Consider the following 21,059-nt stretch of genomic DNA (forward strand, 5'->3'; position numbering starts at 1 on the left):
TCCACCCCCCTCCCCCGCTCCGTTCTCCGCCCCCTCCCCCCTGGCTCCCAGCTGCCGCGGCTCTCCCTCCCTCCTCGCTCCCTTGCCGCTTTGCTCCCTCGCTCCCAGCCCACAGCAGGCAGGCTCCCGGCCGGCCGGCCCTCTCTCAGTCTGCCCGTCCTCCTGCCCCTAGCTCGGGAGCGGGACCTCGCAGTCGGAGCTCCCCGCCTCTGCCTCCAACCCAGCTATCCCCTCCTTCCCCTCCTCCCTTGTCCCCTCCGGGTCCCAGGGGCTGGGGGGCCAAGGTCCCGGGGCCCCAGGCCCCCAAACTCCACAATGAGGGGGGATCTCTGGCTCCTACTGGCGGTGCTTAGGGAGGCAGCCGGTGGGCTGAGCCCGGATCAGGGAGCAGGTAGGAGGAGGGGATAAAGTTGGCATGGCCGGGGGCAGGTGGGGAGGGGGTCCCTGGAAAGAGGGCTATGAGCGAGCTGTTTGGGGCGTGCAAGAGGGCGCGCAGGTGTGTGTGTGTGTGTGTGTGTGTGTGTGTGTGTGTGCGTGTGTGTGCGCGTGTGTGTGCTCCTGGTGGCTACATGCATGTGCAAACATGCCGCCCGATGAATGCATTTGTGAGCATCCTGGCTCCGAGGGTGCATGAGGGTATGTGGGGGGACCACAGGTGAGGGGAAGAACACGAGCCGTTTCCCCTTCCCGGAGCTCGAGGTTTCTCAAATGTGGGGGTGGGACGAGATTTGTCGAGGTTCTTTCCAGCTCTGACATGTTCTGGTGCTGTGACTCTTGGTGGCTCTAGGTGAGCACGCATGTGGGCACATGGGTACCGGACACCTGGGGATTAGCTGCAATAGAGGCAGTCGTGTTCCCAGATCTGGAGTCCTCCAGAAGAATCTTAGTATGTGTGAGTGTGGGTGGGGGGATATTGGGAGAGGGAATGGGTGCCCATCCACCCTAGCCCTCCATAAGTGGAGTGGAGAGACTCTGGTGGCTAAGAGAATAGTTTGGAGACTCTGTGGGATCGTAAGCGCCAGGCTGAACCAGGGGAGCTGAAGTGGGGGGGGCGCACCCCATAGGACGGGAGACCAGGAATAGGACAAGAGGGGGAGGGTCACTGCTGGGAGCCCAGCTGTGGTCTAAGTCAGCATGGCTTCCCCTCCCAGGGCTGTGCTTTGCCCCCTCCACGGTTGCTTCCCTTCTGCTTTAGTGTGGGTAAGGAGAACCAGAGACCCAGTATCCCTTGGAGGCACAGGATTTGAGGGTGAGGTGGGAAGAGCCCGCGGGGAACGCGCTTGTGGGAGAGTACACTGAGGCCAGCTAAGGCACCTCTACCTTGACATAGGTAGTAACGGTCCCCTTGGCACTGCTTCTGCGGCCATCATTCTCTCCTCCTCCTGCTGTAGCTCGAAGTGTGACCCTATGTCTTTGGGTGGAAGGGGAGGAACACTAAGGCAGCCTTGGTCTCCACTCCTCCTCCCCCATAAGAACCTTCAGGACGTTTTATCCTTTCCCCCAAATTAAGTTAAAGCCAAGGAGGATTTTCCGGCCACAAGGAAAGGACTGGAGTAGGAGGATTGGGAGTCTTCTTGTGGTGAAGTGGGGAGGGGAAGGGGAGGAGAGGAAGATCTCAAAGAGAAAGAGATTCTTCTGTTGTTTGGGGGCGGGGGGGGGGGGAGGAGAGTAAGATTGTGTAGGCAGATTTTGTTATTGTTGAGTGATCTACTGGACCGTCTCAGTCCGGGCACTCGTGTTCTCTGCGCCTCGCCCCCAGTGGGGCAAAGCACAGGCTGTAACTTTCATATCCTACTTTCTCTCCTGCCCTCATTCCACTTTCTCAGATGCTTTCACACCCTTGACTAGGTTCTCTGTCACACTTTTCACCTTCAGCCTCCCCTGAGCTACATAGCACCGACACATTTCAAGAGTGCAGGATGACCTAGTGAGTTATAGGTTATTGTTCCCATTGTGCAGCTGAGGAAACTGAGGCCAGAGCTTCAATCCCAGAGCCCGTGGCAGAGGCAGGATTCAAAGCCAGCTCTCCTAAACCCAAATCCTAGCATGCTAGCCATTTTCTCAGACCTCCCTTGGGATCTATTACACCCTTAGAATCTGGGCTGCTCTGAAATTGAACTAGTTCTGGAATGACAAATTTTCTATGATCCTCTACCCTCCTCACCACCATTCCCCAAGCCTTGGAAAGACCTGATTTACAGGGTTCCTTCTGTCTGATTGCATGCACAAGGAGACCTTAGTGAAGGGCTAAGTGTGAGCCACCAGGGGTTATACTCAGGAGTTTTCATAAGGACACAAAGGCATATTAGTTAGAGAAGCAAGTAGGGAAAGACTCATCAGGAAGGTGGGTGGGAAGTTAGTAGATTAGGGACTGCTCCTCTCTGAAAAGAAACCAAGCATGTCCTCTTGTTCTTCACACAGTTCTGTATGGCTCATTATCACTTCTTGCCAGGATTACTGCAATAGCCTTTTTTTGGGGGGGAGGGCAAGGCAATTGGGGTTAAGTGATTTCTCCGAGATTACACAGATTGTAAGTGTCAAGTGTCTGATGCAGGATTTAAACTCAGGTCTTCCTGACTCCAGGGCCAGTGCTCTATCCACTGGTACACTTACCTGCCCCCTACAATCTCCTTATCTCATCTCTCCTATCTCCAATCTATCCTTCCCATAGCTGCCAACATAATTTTCCTAAGATGCAACATGTCACTCTTCTGCTCAGAAATATTCAGTGGCTCCCTATTGCCTCCAAGATAAATATAAGCTCTTTAGCCTGGTATTCAAGGCCTTCTATAGTTTTACTTCAATTTGCCTTTCCAGGCTTATTTCAATTTCTTCCCTTCTGGTAGTTTATATTCCAGCCAATTTAGATCACCAGCTGTTTGCTGAAGTTGATACACATCTCCCATTTCCATGCATTCTTAGAAGCCTGAATTTGTCCCTCGAATGCACTCCCACCTGATTCTTGACTTTCAGAATACTTAAATTCCTTCAAGGTTTATCTCAGATGTTAGCTCTTCCTGCTCCCTCCTGTGGCTAGTAATCTCTCCTTCCTTTAGTTATCTTGTATTATGCTTAATTTATTTGGCTACTGGCTACATGTTGTATCTTCCCTGCTCAAGAGCAGGTGCCATTTTGTTTTCTCTCTGAACCTTAGTACCTATAGCAAGACCTTGTACATAGTAGGTACTTAAAACAAAGCCAAAAACTTTGATGCTTTTTTCTTTTTTTCTTATATTATTTCCAAAGACTCACCTCCTCTCATTTCCCTCCATATAGATCCGTCCTTTTAAAATAAGTTCCCCAAATCTCAGTGACACCCTGTATAGTCAGGCAAAACAAATCAACCTCTTGGCCATGCCAGAAAATGCATGCTTCATTATGAAATTCTAGTCTCCCAGGAGAGGTGGGAGACCTGCTTCTCCAACAGTCTTCAGAAAACAGGGTTGGGGGGCAGCTAGGTGGCACAGTGGATAGAGCACCAGCCCTGGATTCAGGAGTACCTGAGTTCAAATCTGGCCTCAGATGCTTGACACTTACTAGCTGTGTGACCCTGGGCAAGTCACTTAACCCCAATTGCCTCACCAAAAAAACAAAAAAAAGAAAACAAAAAAGAAAACATAGGGTCATTGGTTTTTTTCCCCTTTTTTCATTTATGTTATTGTGGTCATCTTGTAAATCATTGGAGAACATCAATTTACATTCTTTCCCCCCTTTTTTTTTGTATCCCCGGAACTTAGCACAGTACCTGGCTCATAGTAGGAGCTTGTTGTTAAGTCATTTCAGCCATATCTGACTCTTTGTGTTTGACCATTTGGTGTTTTCTTAGCTAAAATACTGAAATGGTTTGCCATTTCCTTCTCCAGCTCATTTTACAGATGAGGAAACAGAGGCAAACAGAGATAAGTTATTTGCCCAGGGTCACACAGCTAGCAAGTGTCTGAGGCCAGATTTGAACTCAGGAAGATGAGTCTTCCTGACTTTAGGCCTGGTATTCTATCCACTTTGCCACCTGGATGAGGGGTAGGGAGACAGACCAGCATTATGGTAGAGGTATGGTGGAAAGAGGGTTGAACTTGGAGTCAGAAGACCTGAGTATGAAGCCCAGTGTTGCTATTTACTTGATATATAACAGGGTGGGTGCTTAATAAATGTTTTTGTTTGTTTGTTTGTTTTTGGTGGGGCAATGAGGGTTTTGACTTGCCCAGGGTCATACAGCTAGTAAGTATGCTCCATCTAGCTGCTCCAAATAAATGTTTATTGACTGACTGTTCTGGTTCTGCTTATATCACACTGCATCAGCCTTCCTAAATTTATCTAATTTCTTTATATTTGTAATTTCATATGGCGTAATCCCATCTCCTCTTGTTCATATGCCACAGTTTGTTCAGCTATTTTCTAGATGATGGGTACCTACTTTGTTTTCAGTTCCTTGACACTACAAATGGAACTATGTCTTTGACTTCCTTGGAGTATATGTCTAATAGTTGTATTGCTGTGCTAAGGAGTATGTGTAGTTTGGTGACTTTTAAAATGTGATTCCAAATTATCTAAAGAGTTGGTCCAATGAATGTTCTACCAACAGTGTATGACTATGCCTGTCTTCCCATAGCCTCTTCAACACTGACTGTTGCCATCTTTGCCAGTATGATGTATATGAAGTAAAACCGCAGAATTGGTTTTATTTATATTGTTCTAATGATTTATTTGGAGCATTCTTTTGTAAGAGTGTTGATGGGTTGCATTTCCTCTTTTGAAAACTACCCATTCATGCGAAGTTCTAAGACAATTTCAAAGAACTCAGGACGGAAAATGTTCTCCACATCCAGAAAAAGGAACTGTGAATTCTGAATGCAGATTGAAACATACTGTTTCTACTTTTTGGTTGTTTTTTCACCTTTTTTGAGGGTTCCCCCTTGTGTTCTGATTCTTCTTTCACAACATGACTAATGCAAAAATATGTTTAATGTGATCGTACATCTATAACCTATATCAGATTGCTTTCTGTCTTGGGGAGGGGGAAGGAAGGGAGGGAGGGAGAAAAATTTGGAACTAAAAATCTTATGAAAACAAACAAACAAAAACCAACAACAACAAAAAAAGAAAACGGGGGCAGCTAGGTGGCACAGTGGATAAAGCACCGGCCCTGGATTCAGGAGTACCTGAGTTCAAATTTGGCCTCAGACAATTAACACTTACCAGCTGTGTGACCCTGGGCAAGTCACTTAACCCCCATTGCCCCGCAAAAAAAAAAAGAAAGAAAGAAAGAAAGAAAACTACCTGTTCATATCCTTTGACCATTTATCTATTAGAGAATGACTCTTATTCTTATATATTCATGTCAATTTCCTACATATCTTGCATATCAGATCTTTACCAGAGAAACTTGCTACAAATATTTTCTTTAGTTACACATTTATCTTCTAATCCTAGCTGAATATTTTGTGTAATAGCTTTTCAGTTTTATGTAACAGAGATTATCTGTTATCTCCTATGATATCTCCTATGATCACCTCTATCCCTTTCTTTTAGTTAAGAATTTGCCTTCTGGGGAAAAAATAATTTATCTTCTCTTCATAATTGTATAAGGTATCTCATGGGCAGGTAGGTGGTTCAGTGGACAGAGCACTAGCCCTGAAACTGGGAGGACTTGAGTTCAAATCTCCTCTCAGACATTTACTAGCTGTGCGACCCTGGGCAAGTCACTTAACCCCAATTGCCTTAAACATCCAGGGCCATCTCCAGTCATCCTGAGATAGATAGATATATATATATATATCTTGCTACTGGATCCATATTGCTCTGGAGGAAAGAGTGAGGTTGGTGACCTTGCATAGCCTTCCCTCACTTAAATCCAATTTAGTGTAAATCATATCACCCTGATGTCACAGTCCTCATATTTATATGACTTTAATATTTGATGTGATTTTTTTATATTTATATATTGTATAGCCATTTGGAGCATATTGTGATAATATATGGTATATATATGCTAGTCTAAACCTAATTTCTGCCCAATTGACTCCAGTTTTTTTTTTTTTTTAGTGAGGCAATTGGGGTTAAGTGACTTGCCCAGGGTCACACAGCTAGTAAGTGTTAAGTGTCTGAGGCCGGATTTGAACTCAGGTACTCCTGAATCCAGGGCCGGTGCTTTATCCACTGTGCCACCTAGCTGCCCCTGACTCCAGTTTTGACAGCAGCTTTTTTTGTTTTTTTTTAGTCAGGGCAATGGGGGTTAAGTGACTTGCCCAGGGTCACACAGCTAGTAAGTGTCAAGTGTCTGAGGCCGGATTTGAACTCAGGAACTCCTGAATTCAGGGCCAGTGCTTTATCCACTATGCCACCTAGCTGCCCCAGCAGCTTTTGTTTTATAGGGAGTCTTTGTCCCACATAGTAGGCATAATAAGTGTTTGTTTAATTGAATTTATCCTTTACCCTTTCCTGAATACTATCTCTTCACTTTCGTTGGGGACCCTCCCTCTCTAGTCCATGAGAGGTGGCCTTGTGTAGTGGAAAGAACACTGCTTCTGAATCTGGAGCTAAGAGAGCTGGATTCAGATCCTGACTGTTATTTTAACAAAAAAGAAATAGAAATAATATTTCTACTTGCTTAATGACTATTTACATTTAAATTAATTTCAATGTATAAAATATTATTACATACATACATCCTCAGTTCCCATTAGGTTGTATATTTATTCTCATTCACTTTGCCTGATAGCAGTATAATATTAGCATGTCCTTCATTTCTCTGAAAAAATGGGCATTATTTCATAAAGGTGTTTCTAGATTTCTTTGTATTCCTCCTTGTCTATCTTAGCTGCTACTTTCAACTTCCGTCCCCTTGAGAAAGACATTCTCTGTGCCTCAGTTTTCTCATCTGTAAAATGAAGTGATTGAACTAAACTGAACTAAACTAAGATTCCCATGGTGGTCAGACCCTTTCAATTCAAAAGCCCTGTCTTGTTTTAGCTGCCCCCCTCCCCAATTTGGCAAGCGCTGTCTCTGGACAAGCCTGCAAAGGCCTTTATTCTGGAGGGATACCAATGAGCATCATTAAGGTCTTTTCTCTTCCATAAATCTACCTGGATACTCTTTTAGCTAGGAAGAGATGAGATATATGTTTTCTAAGCTGTGATTCTTTTTGAAAAATTCTGTACCTGATAAACATTGACCAACATGAACATTTCCATATATACAGAACAGAAAAAGGATTATAAACGAAACCTTGAATCTGTTATGTGCAGATTGCATTAAAAAAAGAAATACAATAAATTCAAAATATAAGGAGAGTAATCTTCTAATAGATAAACAGCCAAAGAATATGAACAACCTTATAAAAGAACCATCTGAATCAATAATTATAAAAGAAATACAAAAAAAATAGCTCTGAGATTTTGCTTAAAAATACCATACTTTTTTGTGTCTCCTCCTGAACCGCTTCCTATTCTTTTTTGTGTATTTTTTAAAAATGTGGCAATAATCCCCTTTTCTTTCATTTTGCCTTCTTAAAAATTCCTGTCATCAGTTCCCCTTTTGCTCCTAAATGCCCCTTTCCTTGTCATCAAAACTGACTATTCATTGCCACTGAAGGATCTGTGTTTATGGATATCATGTCTGTATCTCAAATAGAGTCTTGGGATGATGGACAAAGGTGAAGATGAGGCCAGGAAATGATCCCTCCAGATGTTGTCTCAGGCCCAAGGGGTTGATCCCCTTCTGGATGAAAATATGTAGTGGGGAAGATCAGAAGGCCCATGGTTGATGTTTGGTTTTTTGTTTTGTTTTTTGTTTTTAAACAGGGCAATGGGGGTTAAGTGACTTCCCCAGGGTCACACAGCTAGTAAGTGTCAAGTGTCTGAGGCCAGATTTGAACTCAGGTCCTCCTGAATCCAGGGCCAGTGCTTTATCCACTGCACCACCTAGCTGCCCCCATGGTTGATGTTTGAAGGCTTTGTGGGTAATAATTTGAGCCAAAGGATGACTGAGTCTGAAAAAGAAAAGGCTAAAGGTTAATCATAGTTTTATTCTTTTTTTTTTTTTTTTAGTGAGGCAGTTGGAGTTAAGTGACTTGCCCAGGGTCACACAGCTAATAAGTGTTAAGTGTCTGAGGCCGGATTTGAACTCAGGTCCTCCTGAATCCAGGGCCAGTGCTCTATCCACTGCGCCACATAGCTGCCCCAATCATAGTTTTGTAGAGAAAGCTGAGAATTCTAGCCAATGGGAATGAATAGAAAGGACTGTGGTTTGACCCAAATGGGTGGAAGACACCAGAACATTCTCAGTGTCAGAAATGGCAGTACTTTTTTGTGTGTCTGGGCTGGGGTCAGGATTGAGTTTCAACAATGGAGTCTTCTTCTTGGCCCATGGGAGAGATTGTTGAAGCAGGGTGTGTTTGTAAACAGAATAGAGTCTCCTTGAGTCACATGGTTTAAGGTGGGGGGAGAAGGAGGAGGATTTCTGCTTTGGAAAAGTTTGTGTGCTTGAGGGAGGAATGTGGAAATGGGTAAGAGTGGGATGATGGAGGAAGGAGGCGTTTGGGAGCTAAACCCAGGTCTCCTCAGCTGGAGAGTCTTCCCCCTTTCTGAGCTCTCTCTCCCCAATCTGACACTGATATGATTAGTAGAATAGAGGTGAAATTTACCAATCACTCATTGTAAGAAGGTAGAGATAGTGAGGGAGGTGGAAGAGAAGAAAGAAAATTGAGAGGAGGGGAGCTTTAATCTGACTTTCTGAGAGGAGGGGGCATTTTGCCTGGAGGTGAGGACAAAGTGACTTCTGTCAGCCCAGGACCAGGTATCTCTGGATCTCTTTGTCAGGTTTTCTAAGTGAACTTGGGAAAGAGGACAGAACTGGAAGGGAATGGAGAGGAGACCCCTACATCCAACTCGGAAAGCTGGGGTCAGGACAATGGGAGGGAAAGGGGGACACCCCTTTCTTTTTTCTCTTTTCCTCCACATTTGATGGATGCATTGGTTTGGTGGAGGTTGGAAACTTCATTCCCCATGGGGATCAGGAAAGGAGACAGAGACAAAGATAGATAACGTGAGATAGAAACAATAAGTAGATGAGGGGTAGGGATACAGACAGACAGACAGATGGAGAAGCATCCTTCCAGAGGTATGGTGGCACTTGAGGTTAGGAGACCTGAGTTCGAATCCCAGAGCTGCCATTTACTTGATAGATGACATGAACCACGTCACTTTCTCCCCCTCAGCCTCAGTTTCCTCATTCATAAGATGAAGAGTTTGGGCCAGAAGGTTTTGAGGTCCCTTCTGTTTCTAACGTGCAGTGATTCTTTAAAATGGAAATACAAAGATATGGAGAGACAAACAACGTGAGGAAGAAAGGTAGAGACAGGGTGACAGTTGAATACAGAAGGCTGGCTGGGTGAGGATGGGCAAGGAGAAGGGGGAGGAAGGGACAAAGCCCATGATTTGATGCTTTGTGCTTCTAGTAACTTGGGCTAGAGTAGGTGGCCAAAGCAGGAAGGCCTGATGCCTCTCCCCTTTCTACCAGTCCTTCCCAATTTTTTTTACCTACCCAGGAAGTGACTTGAGATGGGACTGCAGATCCCACTGTCTTCTGGTAGGAGAGCCTTGAAAACAGTCAAATATTTTTCTTTCTTTCTTTCTTTCTTTCTTTCTTTCTTTCTTTCTTTCTTTCTTTCTTTCTTTCTTTCTTTCTTTCTTTCTTTCTTTCTTTCTTTCTTTCTTTCTTTCTTTCTTTCTTTCTTTCTTTCTTTCTTTCTTCCTTCCTTCCTTCCTTCCTTCCTTCCTTCCTTCCTTCCTTCCTTCCTTTCTTTCTTTCTTTCTTTCTTTCTTCCTTCCTTCCTTCCTTCCTTCCTTCCTTCCTTCCTTCCTTCCTTCCTTCCTTCCTTCCTTCCTTCCTTCCTTTCTTTTTTTACTGAGGCAATTGGGGTTAAGCGACTTGCCCAGGGTCACACAGCTAGTAAGTGCCAAGTGTCTGAGGCTGGATTTGAATTCAGGTCCTCCTGAATCCAGGGCCGGTGCTTTATCCACTGCGCCACCTAGCTGCCCCCTTCCTCTCTCCTCATGTCTCCCTTCTTGCTTCCCAGTCTTTCCTTGTCAGTTTTGCTGTATATATAATCTTCCCTTGCATCTCCAATCTGTTCTCTGATCCTCTTTTGGTTCCCCCAACATCTCAATCCCTCCTCCCAACTTCCAACCCACCCCTCCTCTCCCTGTATGCTCTGATGTTCAATGTTTTTATCTAGGTCTATGCTAAGGGTATGGTCAATTTATGCCTTCTCAGAGGTAAGTGAAGGCACTGTGGGAGGGTCAGGACCTTCTTAAATGGGAGGGAAGACTTTGTCTGAGCCCTCAGTGTCTCTGTGGAAGGCAGATTCTGGTGATCTCTATCTTGAAGATGAGGGGTCAGTGTCAGGGGCTCAATGTCAAGGATGGGGGGGGGTGGGGCATGGTCAAGGAAAGAAGGGTCAGTATCTGCGATTGAAGGATTTCTGTTAGGGATGATAAGATCAGTGTCAGATATGAATACTAAATATCAAAAATTCATGTATTCCCAGTCCTGGTCCAGTCCAGTCCAGTCACCCAAAGAAATGAGGACATTCTAGAAGTCCTTTGTGGGGGAAAGAGGAAGAGCCAGTGCCCCCCACCCATTTCCCTGGGTTTTAGTCTCTTAGCTCTTGGACACAGCTCCAGACTTCCCTTGTATTTTCCAAACCAGTACCTTCTTGCTCTCTATAGCGTTCCTCACCCTGGACACCAGCCCTAGTCCCTGGGCAGAAGATTTAAATGGGAGACAACAGAAAGTCTCACTGGGACTAGTCTATGGATGAGAATTAAAACAAATAGCCATGATGGAAGTTCACCTAAGAAGGAAGATTTACAGGGGTGGGGAACAACCCCACCCCAGCGTTAACCAAATTAGAAGGCAGGAAGTAAGGAGACCCACTGTCAAGGGTGACCTTTGCCCTGGGCACAGTGGAGGAGGGATGGGCAGAATGTCATGGGCTGGAAGGGTCATAGGAGCTAGATCTTCAGGGAACCTTTTGGGTCATCTAATCCATTCCCCTTCTTTTACATTCTAGAGCTCCGTTAGAATGTGAGCTCCTTTTTTTTTGTTTTGTTTTTGTTTTTGTTGTTGTTGGCTGTTTTTTTTCAGGGCAATGAGGGTTAAGTGATTTGCCCAGGGTCACATAGCTAGTAAGTGTCAAGTGTCTAAGTCTGAATTTGAACTCAGGTCCTCCTGAATCCAGGGCCAGTGCTTTATCCACTGTGCCACCTAGCTGCCCCCCCTCCCCTTATTTGTTTGTTTGTTTTTGTGGGGCAATGAGGGTTAAGTGACTTGCCCAGGGTCACACAGCTAGTAAGTGTCAAGTGTCTGAGGCCGGATTTGAACTCAGGTCCTCCTGAATCCAAGGCAAGTGTTTTATCCACTGTGCCACCTAGCTGCCCCCCCTCCCCTTCTTTTAGAGAGGGGGAAACTGAGGCCCAGGGAGTGAGGGACTTACCCAAGTTAGTGGGAGAAGTGGCCCTAGAACCCAGGTTTCCTAATTCTTGGTTTAGAGAACTTGGACCACAAGGTAAATACAGAAGGGAAAACCTTCTTCAGCTTCTGATCCAGCTGGGACTATATGTGAAGGCAGAGCTGAGTGGAGAATTGTGTTAAGGGTAGGGAAAAGGGCTGTTGACAGGTTTTAGGCTTTAGATGACAGGGTCTGAGCCTACTGCCAGACTTCTCTTGTATCCAGGGGGCAGAGGACTGCTGGGGTGGGTGGGTGGTACTGTCATCAGCCTGGGGACACCATCCCCCGGAGCCAGTTGGACACACTTCTAGGATGCCAGGCCTCTGGCCGTGGTGGCCCGTGGCTCAAGCCTCAAGTGCTCCTTGGAGAAGGACAAACAAGGCAGCCCTCTCGCCTACAAACAGGCCCAACTGTGTCTTGGGGCAGGTCTACCTCAGGCATCTCAGTCAACAGGAAACATTCTTGTGGCTGGTGGTGAAAGACACTGTATTTGATGCTTCCCAATACTGAGCCTCAGCCCCCTTCACTGCGCCCACACTGGGGTGATTGATAGTCTAAGGGACAAGAATAAGAGGAGATAGGTCTGGGAATCAGGAGGAATGACTTCTGGGGAGTGGCATGTTGGGGAAAGCAGAGAGACATGGGTCATGTCCATGTGTTAATGGTCTGAAAAGCCTGGGTGGGTCTGTGTACCCATGCCAGGCATATGTTCCTACAGATGTTCTCTGGCATTGAGGTTTGAGTTTTGGCCCACTATAGTTGAGTGAGATTTTGGGCAATGTCATCTCATGTTCCTAGGCCTCAGTTTCCTTTTCTATAAAAAGAGTGGACCTAGATAATTTCTTTAAAAAATTTTTAGTACATACTTATCACATCTGGGGGCACTGGCCAATGAGGGCTCAGCCCTGGGAGCTGAAGCAGGCTCTCTAAACATCCACATGGGCATACTCCCAGAACTGATCCCTCCTGGATCAGTTCCGTGTTACATAAACATCAACAAACATGAATGTTTCAATATGCAATAAAAGAACACAAAAAGCAGATTATATATGAAACCATGAATGTCTATTATATGCAGTTGTGGGTTTTTTAAAAAATGTATATTAAATGTAACATGAGAGTACCAATACTGCTTTGCTTGTTCTCTTTCTGAATTTACGGCCTAGATGATTCCTAAAGTCTCTCCTAATCCCAGTATAATTTTATGGTCCAGGATTAAGTCCCGGTTTGGCTATTTATTAGCTATGCTATCTTGGATAAGTCCTCTAACCCTCTTTGATCTGGTTATCCTCATCTGTAAAATGGGAATAAATCGACCTATCTCAGGGTTTTGTTGTTGTTGTTTTTGTAAAGAAAGCTCTTTGCCAAGGGTGAGCATTTGTTCCTTTCATTCAGCACTTAATATCTCCCTCACCCTCTTCCCTCATCTTCCATCCCTTCAGCTCTTAGCCAACATGCTGCCCATGCTGGCCATGTCCTCAGCACAGCCCTGTCTGGGCTACACTGTTTGGGTTTATCCAAGGGTAGCTTCAGAGCCCTCTCCCCATCCCACCTTCCTCCAGCCTGGGCGATATGTCTCCCCCCTGGTGCTCTGCACATGCTCCCCTTCTGCTCTGGCTAACACCCAAGTTTTAGAGCTAAATCCCATTACTAAGTGAGGGAGCCCAGCCAGCTCCTTAGCACAAACAGTCCTGGTTGGGAGGAAGAAAGGGGCAGGGCTGACCTGGAGCTTAGGAGGCAATTCCGTGGCTCAACCCCAGCCCAGAGGGAAGGCACGGAGCCAGAGTCCCCTCTAATTCCTGGGAGCACCTTTGAAGGGAAATTAAGACAGGACAAGGTGTCGCTCTTTCCAGGGCTGATCCCTAGCTCATCCCTGGGTGACCCCTGGGCATCTTAAGGGAAGGGGATCTCAGACTTCCTCTCTCCCTTCCATCTTTTCTTTCCCCTTCCCCCAGAGTGGTCTTGTCCTTTCCCAGGGAGCATCTGGTTCCGATTACAGGCAGAGAAGTGAGAACCAGCAGGCAGGGGCCCAGCAGCCACCAGCCGCCAAGAATGACTTAATTGAATAAAATGTCTAATGATGAACCATGTTCCCTACAGTGGGGAGCACCATCTCCTTCCCCCCAGGCTCTGTCCCCATTCCCATTCCCATCCCCATCCCCATTCTTATCTCTGGCTCCTGAATCCCCCATCTTCATCATCTCCTAAGAGATGCCACTTTACCCAGTCCAGTCCCCAGGCTCTGTTCTTCCCCACCTACTGAGGGGAATGAGCAAAGAAATCATATTGTGATCACGTAGGGCCCCCTGTGAAGCCCAGGATCCCTCAATTTCCAGGCAAAGTCCTTAGACTAATTAGAGGCAGCTGAGCATTGTTATCAGGGTTCTGATCCACCTGCCTGGTCCTTAAGTTTATCTGCAATAGACAAATCCATCAAACAGTCATTGAGATGCACATCTGTGGTGCTGAAAGGAAGTATCATGGAAATGGTGTTTTAATTGGAGAGATAATGAAGTGGGGTGATTTATAGGGAAGTCATTCATTTGTTTATTTTTGAGACTAGCTCTCAATCTCTCTATTTATTTTGGTGAGGCAACTGGGGTTAAGTGACTTGCCCAGGGTCACACAGCTAGTGTCGTGTCTGAGGCTGGATTTGAACTCAGGTCCTTCTGACTCCAGAGCCCGTGCTCTATCCACTGAACCACCTAGCTACCTCCTCCCTATGTCTTCCAGTCTAGAAGGGCAGCAACTACTCATGGACCCAATCCCACTACTGATAATGTGTGGAAGCTTTGACCTGCTTCATTTCCAGCAGCTAGGTGGTTCAATAGATAGAGTGCCAGGGCCTGGAGTCAGGAGGTCTCGACATCTTCTTAAATTTATTTATTTATTTTGGTGAGGCAATTGGGGTTAAGTGACTTGCCCAGCGTCACACAGCTAGTAAGTGTCAAGCATCTGAGGCTGAATTTGAACTCGGGACCTCCTGAATCCAGGGCCAGTGCTCTATCCACTGCGCCACCTAGCTGACCCCATCTTCCTAAATTTAAATCTGGTCTCAGACATTTCCTGGCTGTATGACCCTGGGCAAGTCACTTAACCCTGTTGGCCTCAGTTTCCTTATCTGTAAAATAAGATGGAGAAGGAAATGACAAATTACTGCAGTATGTTTGCCAAGAAAACCCAAAATGGGGTCATGAAGAGTCGTATATAACTGAACAACAAAATTTTCAACTTGAGCTAGCTCACCTCTCCTCAGGTAGCCTGGTGGCTCCCCACTCTCAGAATAACGATTGATGTCTCGATGAGCTTTAGCCATTTTAGCTTAGAACTCCCAAACCACCAACCTCAATCTCTCTCATAAGAAGGTTTATAGGCATATGCCACCACACCCACAATAAATGTTGGACCTGGAAAGGACCTTAGAGTCTAGTACATGGGATGTCAAAACTGGACATTCTCAAAACTGCCACTAATTAGCCATGATGGGGGGGGGAGGAGGAGGGGGAAGGAAGAGGAGGAGAAGAAGAAAGAAGAAGGAGAAAGAAGAAGAAAGGCTCATGTAAAATGAAGGTGGGGGGCAGCTAGATGGCGCAGTGGATAAAGCACTGGCCCTGGATTCAGGAGGACCTGAGTTCAAATCTGGCCTCAGACACTTGACACTTCCTAGCTGTGTGACCCTGGGCAAGTTATTTAACCCTCATTGCCCTGAAAAAAAAAAAATTGAAGGTGGCTGGAGTAGCCAGCCTGTTATCCCACTAGATTGTCAAGGTCCTGGATTATCTGACACAGAAATATCCAAGAAGAGTTTGAAAAGTGTCATCAAGGACTCAGCCATCCCTTGTGACTGTCATTATGAGTCCATAGTGTGAACCTTAATGAGCAGCTATGTTAGTTAGTGCTATCTCTTGCCAAAAGTTCCAATGTGGGCACTAGTGTCTCTCTCCCACTCTGAGGTTTACTCTAGCTAACAGGTAAAAAAACAGGGATAGCCATATCCTAAACTGGCCCTTACTAATACTGTGATCACAAAGTTGATGTTGCCAGAAGACTAAGCAGGAAATTCAAGTGAAGCTTTTTTTTTTTTTAATCCCAAGGTAGTTATGGTTTCAGAAATTTTGGTGCATCCTCAGTAACTTTTCCCATGTGCCTGTGTATGTATTCCCCTATATTGTCTATGTTCTTATTGACTGTTGGAAATTCCTGGTGATTTTTCTTTGTCAGGCAAAGCTTTAAACTGCCTGAGGTTTTGAGCACAGAGAACATGGAAAGATTTGGCTCATGATGATGGTCACAAGCACTTTCCCTACTTTCTTGGATATTTCTGTGTCAGATAACCCAGGATTCTGACAATCTAGTGGAATAACAATGATACCTAGAGAGAAGTGATCTGCTTCTTCTTCTCAGGTTAATTAGTGACGGTGACTAGAGTTCAGGTCCCTTGGTACCCAGTTCATGGCTCTTTCCCCTGTGTCACAATGAGATACGGAAGTAGGGTTTTTTTTTTTTTTAATAGGCTTAGCTTCTTTAGTAATATCTTTTATAAAGGAGCAGGATGGTGTCAGCGTTGTCTTAAAAAAAAAAAAAAGAGCGTTTCCTCCCTGCCCCTTCTAGCTCAAGTACAGCTTGGGGACAAGGAGGGACTGATATGACTCTTTTTTTCCCCTCACCCCCAGGACAGGGACCAGGCAGAAGCCCAGGATGGGATGAGTGGAGCACAGACAGAAGGATGCTGGGCTGGAGGAGGAGGGTCCGAGAGAGCACCGGCCGGGCACCTGAGCCGAATAGGAAGCGACTGAGCCAAGACCAGCGTGGGGGTACCTTGGCTATTGATACATTCCCCGATAATGAAACAAAGATTGTGGTAAGTGGGTAACATCACAATGGTCTTCCCAGAAGTCCTTTCCAGACTATCAAAGTTGCTTGATGAGAAGGAAGGGGAGGGGCAAAGAAGGAAGAAAAACCTCACAGACCTTGGAATTCTGTTTCATAAACACAAACTGCAGATAGGTCCTTTGTATTTCCCCCAGTGCTTAATTAGCATAGTGCTCGGCTCTACACAGCAGGCAAAGGAGGCATCCTGCCTGAAACTTGTCTGTGCCTTGCACACCTTTCACTTTGACCATAGTGGCCCAGTGTTAGCACAGTCAAGAAGGCAGATCAGTTGATCTTTGGGGAAGGAAGACTTTTAACTCTGGCACCAACATTCTCTCCGTCACTCTTTTATCTGCAGTGTACTGTAGATAAAAGTTGGGCAAATCTGAACCTCTGGCTCATGTTAGGGTCCTTCAGTTGGGTGTTTTGCATTCTATGTGTAATAAATATTTAATTATTGTTGTTGTTCCAGTTGTATCCAACTCTTCATGATCTCATTTGGGATTTTCTTGGCACAGATACTGGAGTGGTTTACCATTTTCTTCTCTAGCTCATTTTACAGACGAGGAACCAAGGCAAACAAGGTTAAGTGACTTCCACTTGGTGACATAGCTATTAAGTGTCTTGAGGGCAGATTTGAACTCAGGTCTTCCTGCTTCCAGGCCTGGCCTCTCTCTACTGCGCCACCTAGCTGCCCTAATAAATATTTATTGAACTTCTAATGTTTGCAGAGAACTGTGGGGAGACATAAAGTTGAGCTAAGATGTGGTCCCTTTCTCATGGAACTTCCAATTTATCAGAAGAGGAGGCACAAATACAGATAACCATTCACAAAATTACATAATTGCTTCAGAGAGCTGCAAAAACAAATGTTAAAACAGAAGGTGACTTCTAGAAGTGACCTCAAAGAGGGAAATCACGGAAAGAGGGAGACCGTGGAAGGCTTCATGTAGGAAGCGACATTTGAATTGAGCTTTAGGTAGAAGTTCAACAGTTAAAGATGGGGAGGGAGGGCATATATTTATAGTTGTATCACCCTATGTTATATATGTTCCATGGATAAGGCTTGGGCTGTGCTGTAGAACACTTGAGGTTTCAGAGCTGGCTAGACAGTGATGACTATTTCAAGAGGCCATTGGTAAGTGTGGCTTTGATAACATCTTCTGAGCCCTCACCCATTCTCTCAGGATTTCCTGAATCAGTGGTTCTGGGTCCCTAGTAGTCAGCAGTAATAAGATTGATCCACCCAGTTCTAGGGAGGCAGCAGGCAACATTCAGAGTCCTGGGCCATATATTTTAATTGCCTCAAGACTTAAAAAAACCAAAACCCTAAAAGAGTGTTACAGGGCTAGAGAGAAAATTAATGTCCTTTTCTTTTTTTCCATTCTGCCTTGACGCTAGCAAGGACAAGAGCTTGTTCTGTCCCTGGGAATTCTGAAGAGGTTGTTATATTCCTCAGGCCTTGGGATCTGATGAAGAAATCAAAACAATTTATAGTCATGTGAAAAAATGCTCTAAATCATTAGGGATCATGACTTTTTCAAAGAGTTCCCTGTCTTCCCTCAGAGGGTATGGCGAACATGGTGAGACTTTTATTTTGTGAAGGAGAGGAAGGTATTATTATGGGGATTTCCATGGCATGGGACTAGAATATTGAACAGAGTGGAAATGTTCAAAGTAGATGGGGTTTGGGGGGCTTCCCTCTCTCTGAGATCTCTTTTGAGAGACAGGGACAGGCCCCCTAATATCCAGGTCTCTGTCTCTCCCAGCTCGGTTCCTCTGTCTCCCTAAAGCCCTGACATTCTCTCCACAATGCTCCCATGTCCCCACATTGGTGGGGTGAGGGCGCCTGGTATCCTCCAGACAGACTAGTATGCCAATCTTTCCTGGATACTTATAGCCTCATGGAGGGGAGGTAGCTGTGGAAGGAGAGAGGCTGCCTTGGCCATACGGGACACGGACCCAGAGGCAGGTTTGACGTTCAATAAGAAAAGAACCTAATTAGGTCTGATGTGCAAGAAAAAAGCCCAGTCCTCTGAGGTGCTGCTCTGGAGCGGGGAATGGGGAGTAAAAGGATTGGAGGGGATTAGAGAGGCAGGGAGTGAAGACAGTGCAGCTGAGCTCAGCCACGGGCTCAGCCCTGGCATGGTGCCTCACCAGCAGGATCATTGTAGCCCTACTCACCTATGCCAGCCTTCCCATTGGGAAATTGATGGAGTGGTGTGTGTGTGTGTGTGTGTAGCATTTCATGGTGGTGAGCAAGGTGTGTGAGTGCTCTGAATTCCCCAAATCTACTAAAATACATTTGCATTAAGACCCATGATTCAAGCCCGTGGCACATGAGTGCACTTGGCTCACATTTACATGTGCGTGAGTATTGTCTGTCTTTTTGGTCTTCTGAGAGAATTCCAAGTTTAAATTCCCATCAGTTGTTCAGTCATTTTTCAGTCGTGTCTGACTCTTCGTGATCCCATTTGGGGTTTTCTTGACAAAGATACTGGAATGGTTTTGCTATGTCCTTCTCCAGCTCATATTATAGATGAGGAAACTGAGGCCAACAGGGTGAAGTGACTTGCCCAGGGTCACACAGCCAGTAAGTGTCTGAGGACAGTTTTGAACTCAGGTCTTCCTGACTCCAGGGCTGTTGCTCTGTGTACTATAGAGCCACCTAGTTGCCCTTCCCATCAGCACACAGAAGCTTCTTTATGAAGATTTTCTAAAAACTCTCTGAAAGAAAGGGCCATGTCTTAAATCTACTGTATTCTCAGACATGTACAAGTAAATCCTAGGCCATGGGCTTTAAGAGCCAAAAGGGGGGCAGCTAGGTGGTGCAGTGGATACAGCACGTCCCTTGGAGTCAGGAGCACCTGGGTTCAAATCTGACCTCAGACACTTGACACTTACTAACTGTGTGACCCTGAGCAAGTCACTTAGCCCCAATTGCCTCACCAAAAAACCAAACCAAACCAAAGCAACCAACAAACAAAAAAAACCACACAAAAAAAGAGCCAAAAGGACCCTAGAGATCACCTAATCCAACCCCTTCATTCCAGGGAAGCTGAGATGAGGAGGATTCAATTATTTACCCGAGGTCACATAGCTAGTAAGGAGTAAAGCTGGGATTTGTTTCTTTAGCACCATTGTTCCTGTTTCCTGGTCACTCAGAGTAGCCCATGGGTGTGCTGGCTCCAATGCAGAGAGACAGTTGTTAAATTTTCAGGGTGAGCATTTATACCTCAGAAATCAGCCGATGCTACAAATCAGGGGCAGCTAGGTGGCGCCATAGTGCACAGAGTGCCAGGCCTGGAGTCAGAAAGACTTCTGAGTTCAAATCTGAGCTCAGACTTTTCCTAGCCATGGGATCCTGAGTAAGTCACTTACCCCTTTTGGCCTCAGTTTCCTCATATGTCAAATAAGCTGGAGAAGGAAATGGCAAATCACTCGTATCTTTGCCAAGAAAATCCTAAAATGGGTTTACAAAGTCAGATACAACTGAAAAAAGGACTGAACAATAAATTGAAATCAGGCCTTGATTTATGGTTTTGTTGATTGTCTAGATTTAAGAAAATGATGGGGAAAATGTTAATAATGTTAAACTTTACCAACATAGCCTGCTAGTTCTCTCCTCACTTAGGCCAGATTCCTCTGTCAGGCCCTGCTTTTTGCTTCTCCTTCTCTCTGATTCTTTTTATCCTTTTCTTCCCTCCCCTCCCCCCAACCCCCACAATCCACAAGCCCATCCCCATGAGTATCAGATTCTATGGAGCCCAAAGACATGAGTTCTGCGGCTCTTCCTGTTGTGCATCTCTTCTGATCTGTGAAACCTGATCTAGACAATAGTGTGGGCTGTGTTTGTGAGAACTGGGGTGGGGAGGATAGAGGTAGAATCTGGAGGGGATATAAAAGATCGTCTAAGGGTAGTGCTCTCTTTTGGGAAAGTTGCCTCATATCCCAACAAATAACCCAATCCGATTTCAGTTTCCTCCAGGAGGAACTGGAACACACAGGTACTTTACCTGGGAGCTTAGCTAGGGAAGACATCAATCCCTTCCCCAGCTAGCACCCACTCTTCTTACCCTACCCCTGCCATCTGTATCCATCGGTATACACCCATTCCCCCCAAATGAAAAGGGGGAAAAGGAGAGATGCAGAGGCACAGACTGTTCTAGACAATTGGTGTACTGTCCTCAGTTCATGAATTCAATAAACAAGGCTCTGGGGGCAGATATAAATGTAACCCCCACAGGGAGCTGGACAGGTTGGGGAGTGGCTCAACCTCTTTCTTACCACTAAGGGGCCTCTCTCACCTTTGGACATAAGTATGCAGTTTAGCTTCAGTCCTGGAGAAGAGCCTAAATAAAAGAGTCAGAGTCTTTTCCTTAAACTTATTGGCTCTTTATACACCGCCCCTACCCCTACCCTGGAGCCCTGGGTAAAATCACTCAAAACTTAAGTTTGACTTACGTCTGGGGTCTTCCCCAAAAGAGAGATCCAATGTACATCAAGTATAGGACAGCTATTTATTTCCTCTGTGCAAAAGAAGTGTAAAACACAAAAGACTCACAAGAGTGCATTGAAAAGACTTAGGTAGCCATCAATTATAACTACCATTATGGCTTAAGCATTTTGCATTAGACTTTGGGCCAATGATTCCCTTCAAGTCCTTGTGATCTGGGGA

At 45.5% G+C, this 21,059-nt stretch overlaps 1 protein-coding gene across 6 annotated transcripts in view; it reads left to right on the forward strand.

The window, feature by feature from the left end:
* PLXDC1 (plexin domain containing 1) overlaps positions 1-21,059 on the forward strand; it is a 128,647-nt gene that overhangs the window by 11,139 nt on the left and 96,449 nt on the right. For 2 of the 6 annotated variants that reach the window (XM_044003722.1, XM_044003727.1), the window contains exons 1-2: positions 39-391; positions 16,183-16,370. In XM_044003722.1, coding sequence (XP_043859657.1) covers positions 316-391; positions 16,183-16,370 — 264 coding nt within the window. In that variant the 5' untranslated portion in view covers positions 39-315. Of the gene's footprint in view, positions 1-38; positions 392-574; positions 637-746; positions 788-16,182; positions 16,371-21,059 lie in introns of those variants that run through there. The other 4 variants (XM_044003724.1, XM_044003726.1, XM_044003723.1 and 1 more) reach the window with 3 other exon arrangements.

This window comes from Dromiciops gliroides, chromosome 4 (genome assembly GCF_019393635.1).
Source record: "Dromiciops gliroides isolate mDroGli1 chromosome 4, mDroGli1.pri, whole genome shotgun sequence".
NCBI classification, from domain to species: domain Eukaryota; kingdom Metazoa; phylum Chordata; class Mammalia; order Microbiotheria; family Microbiotheriidae; genus Dromiciops; species Dromiciops gliroides.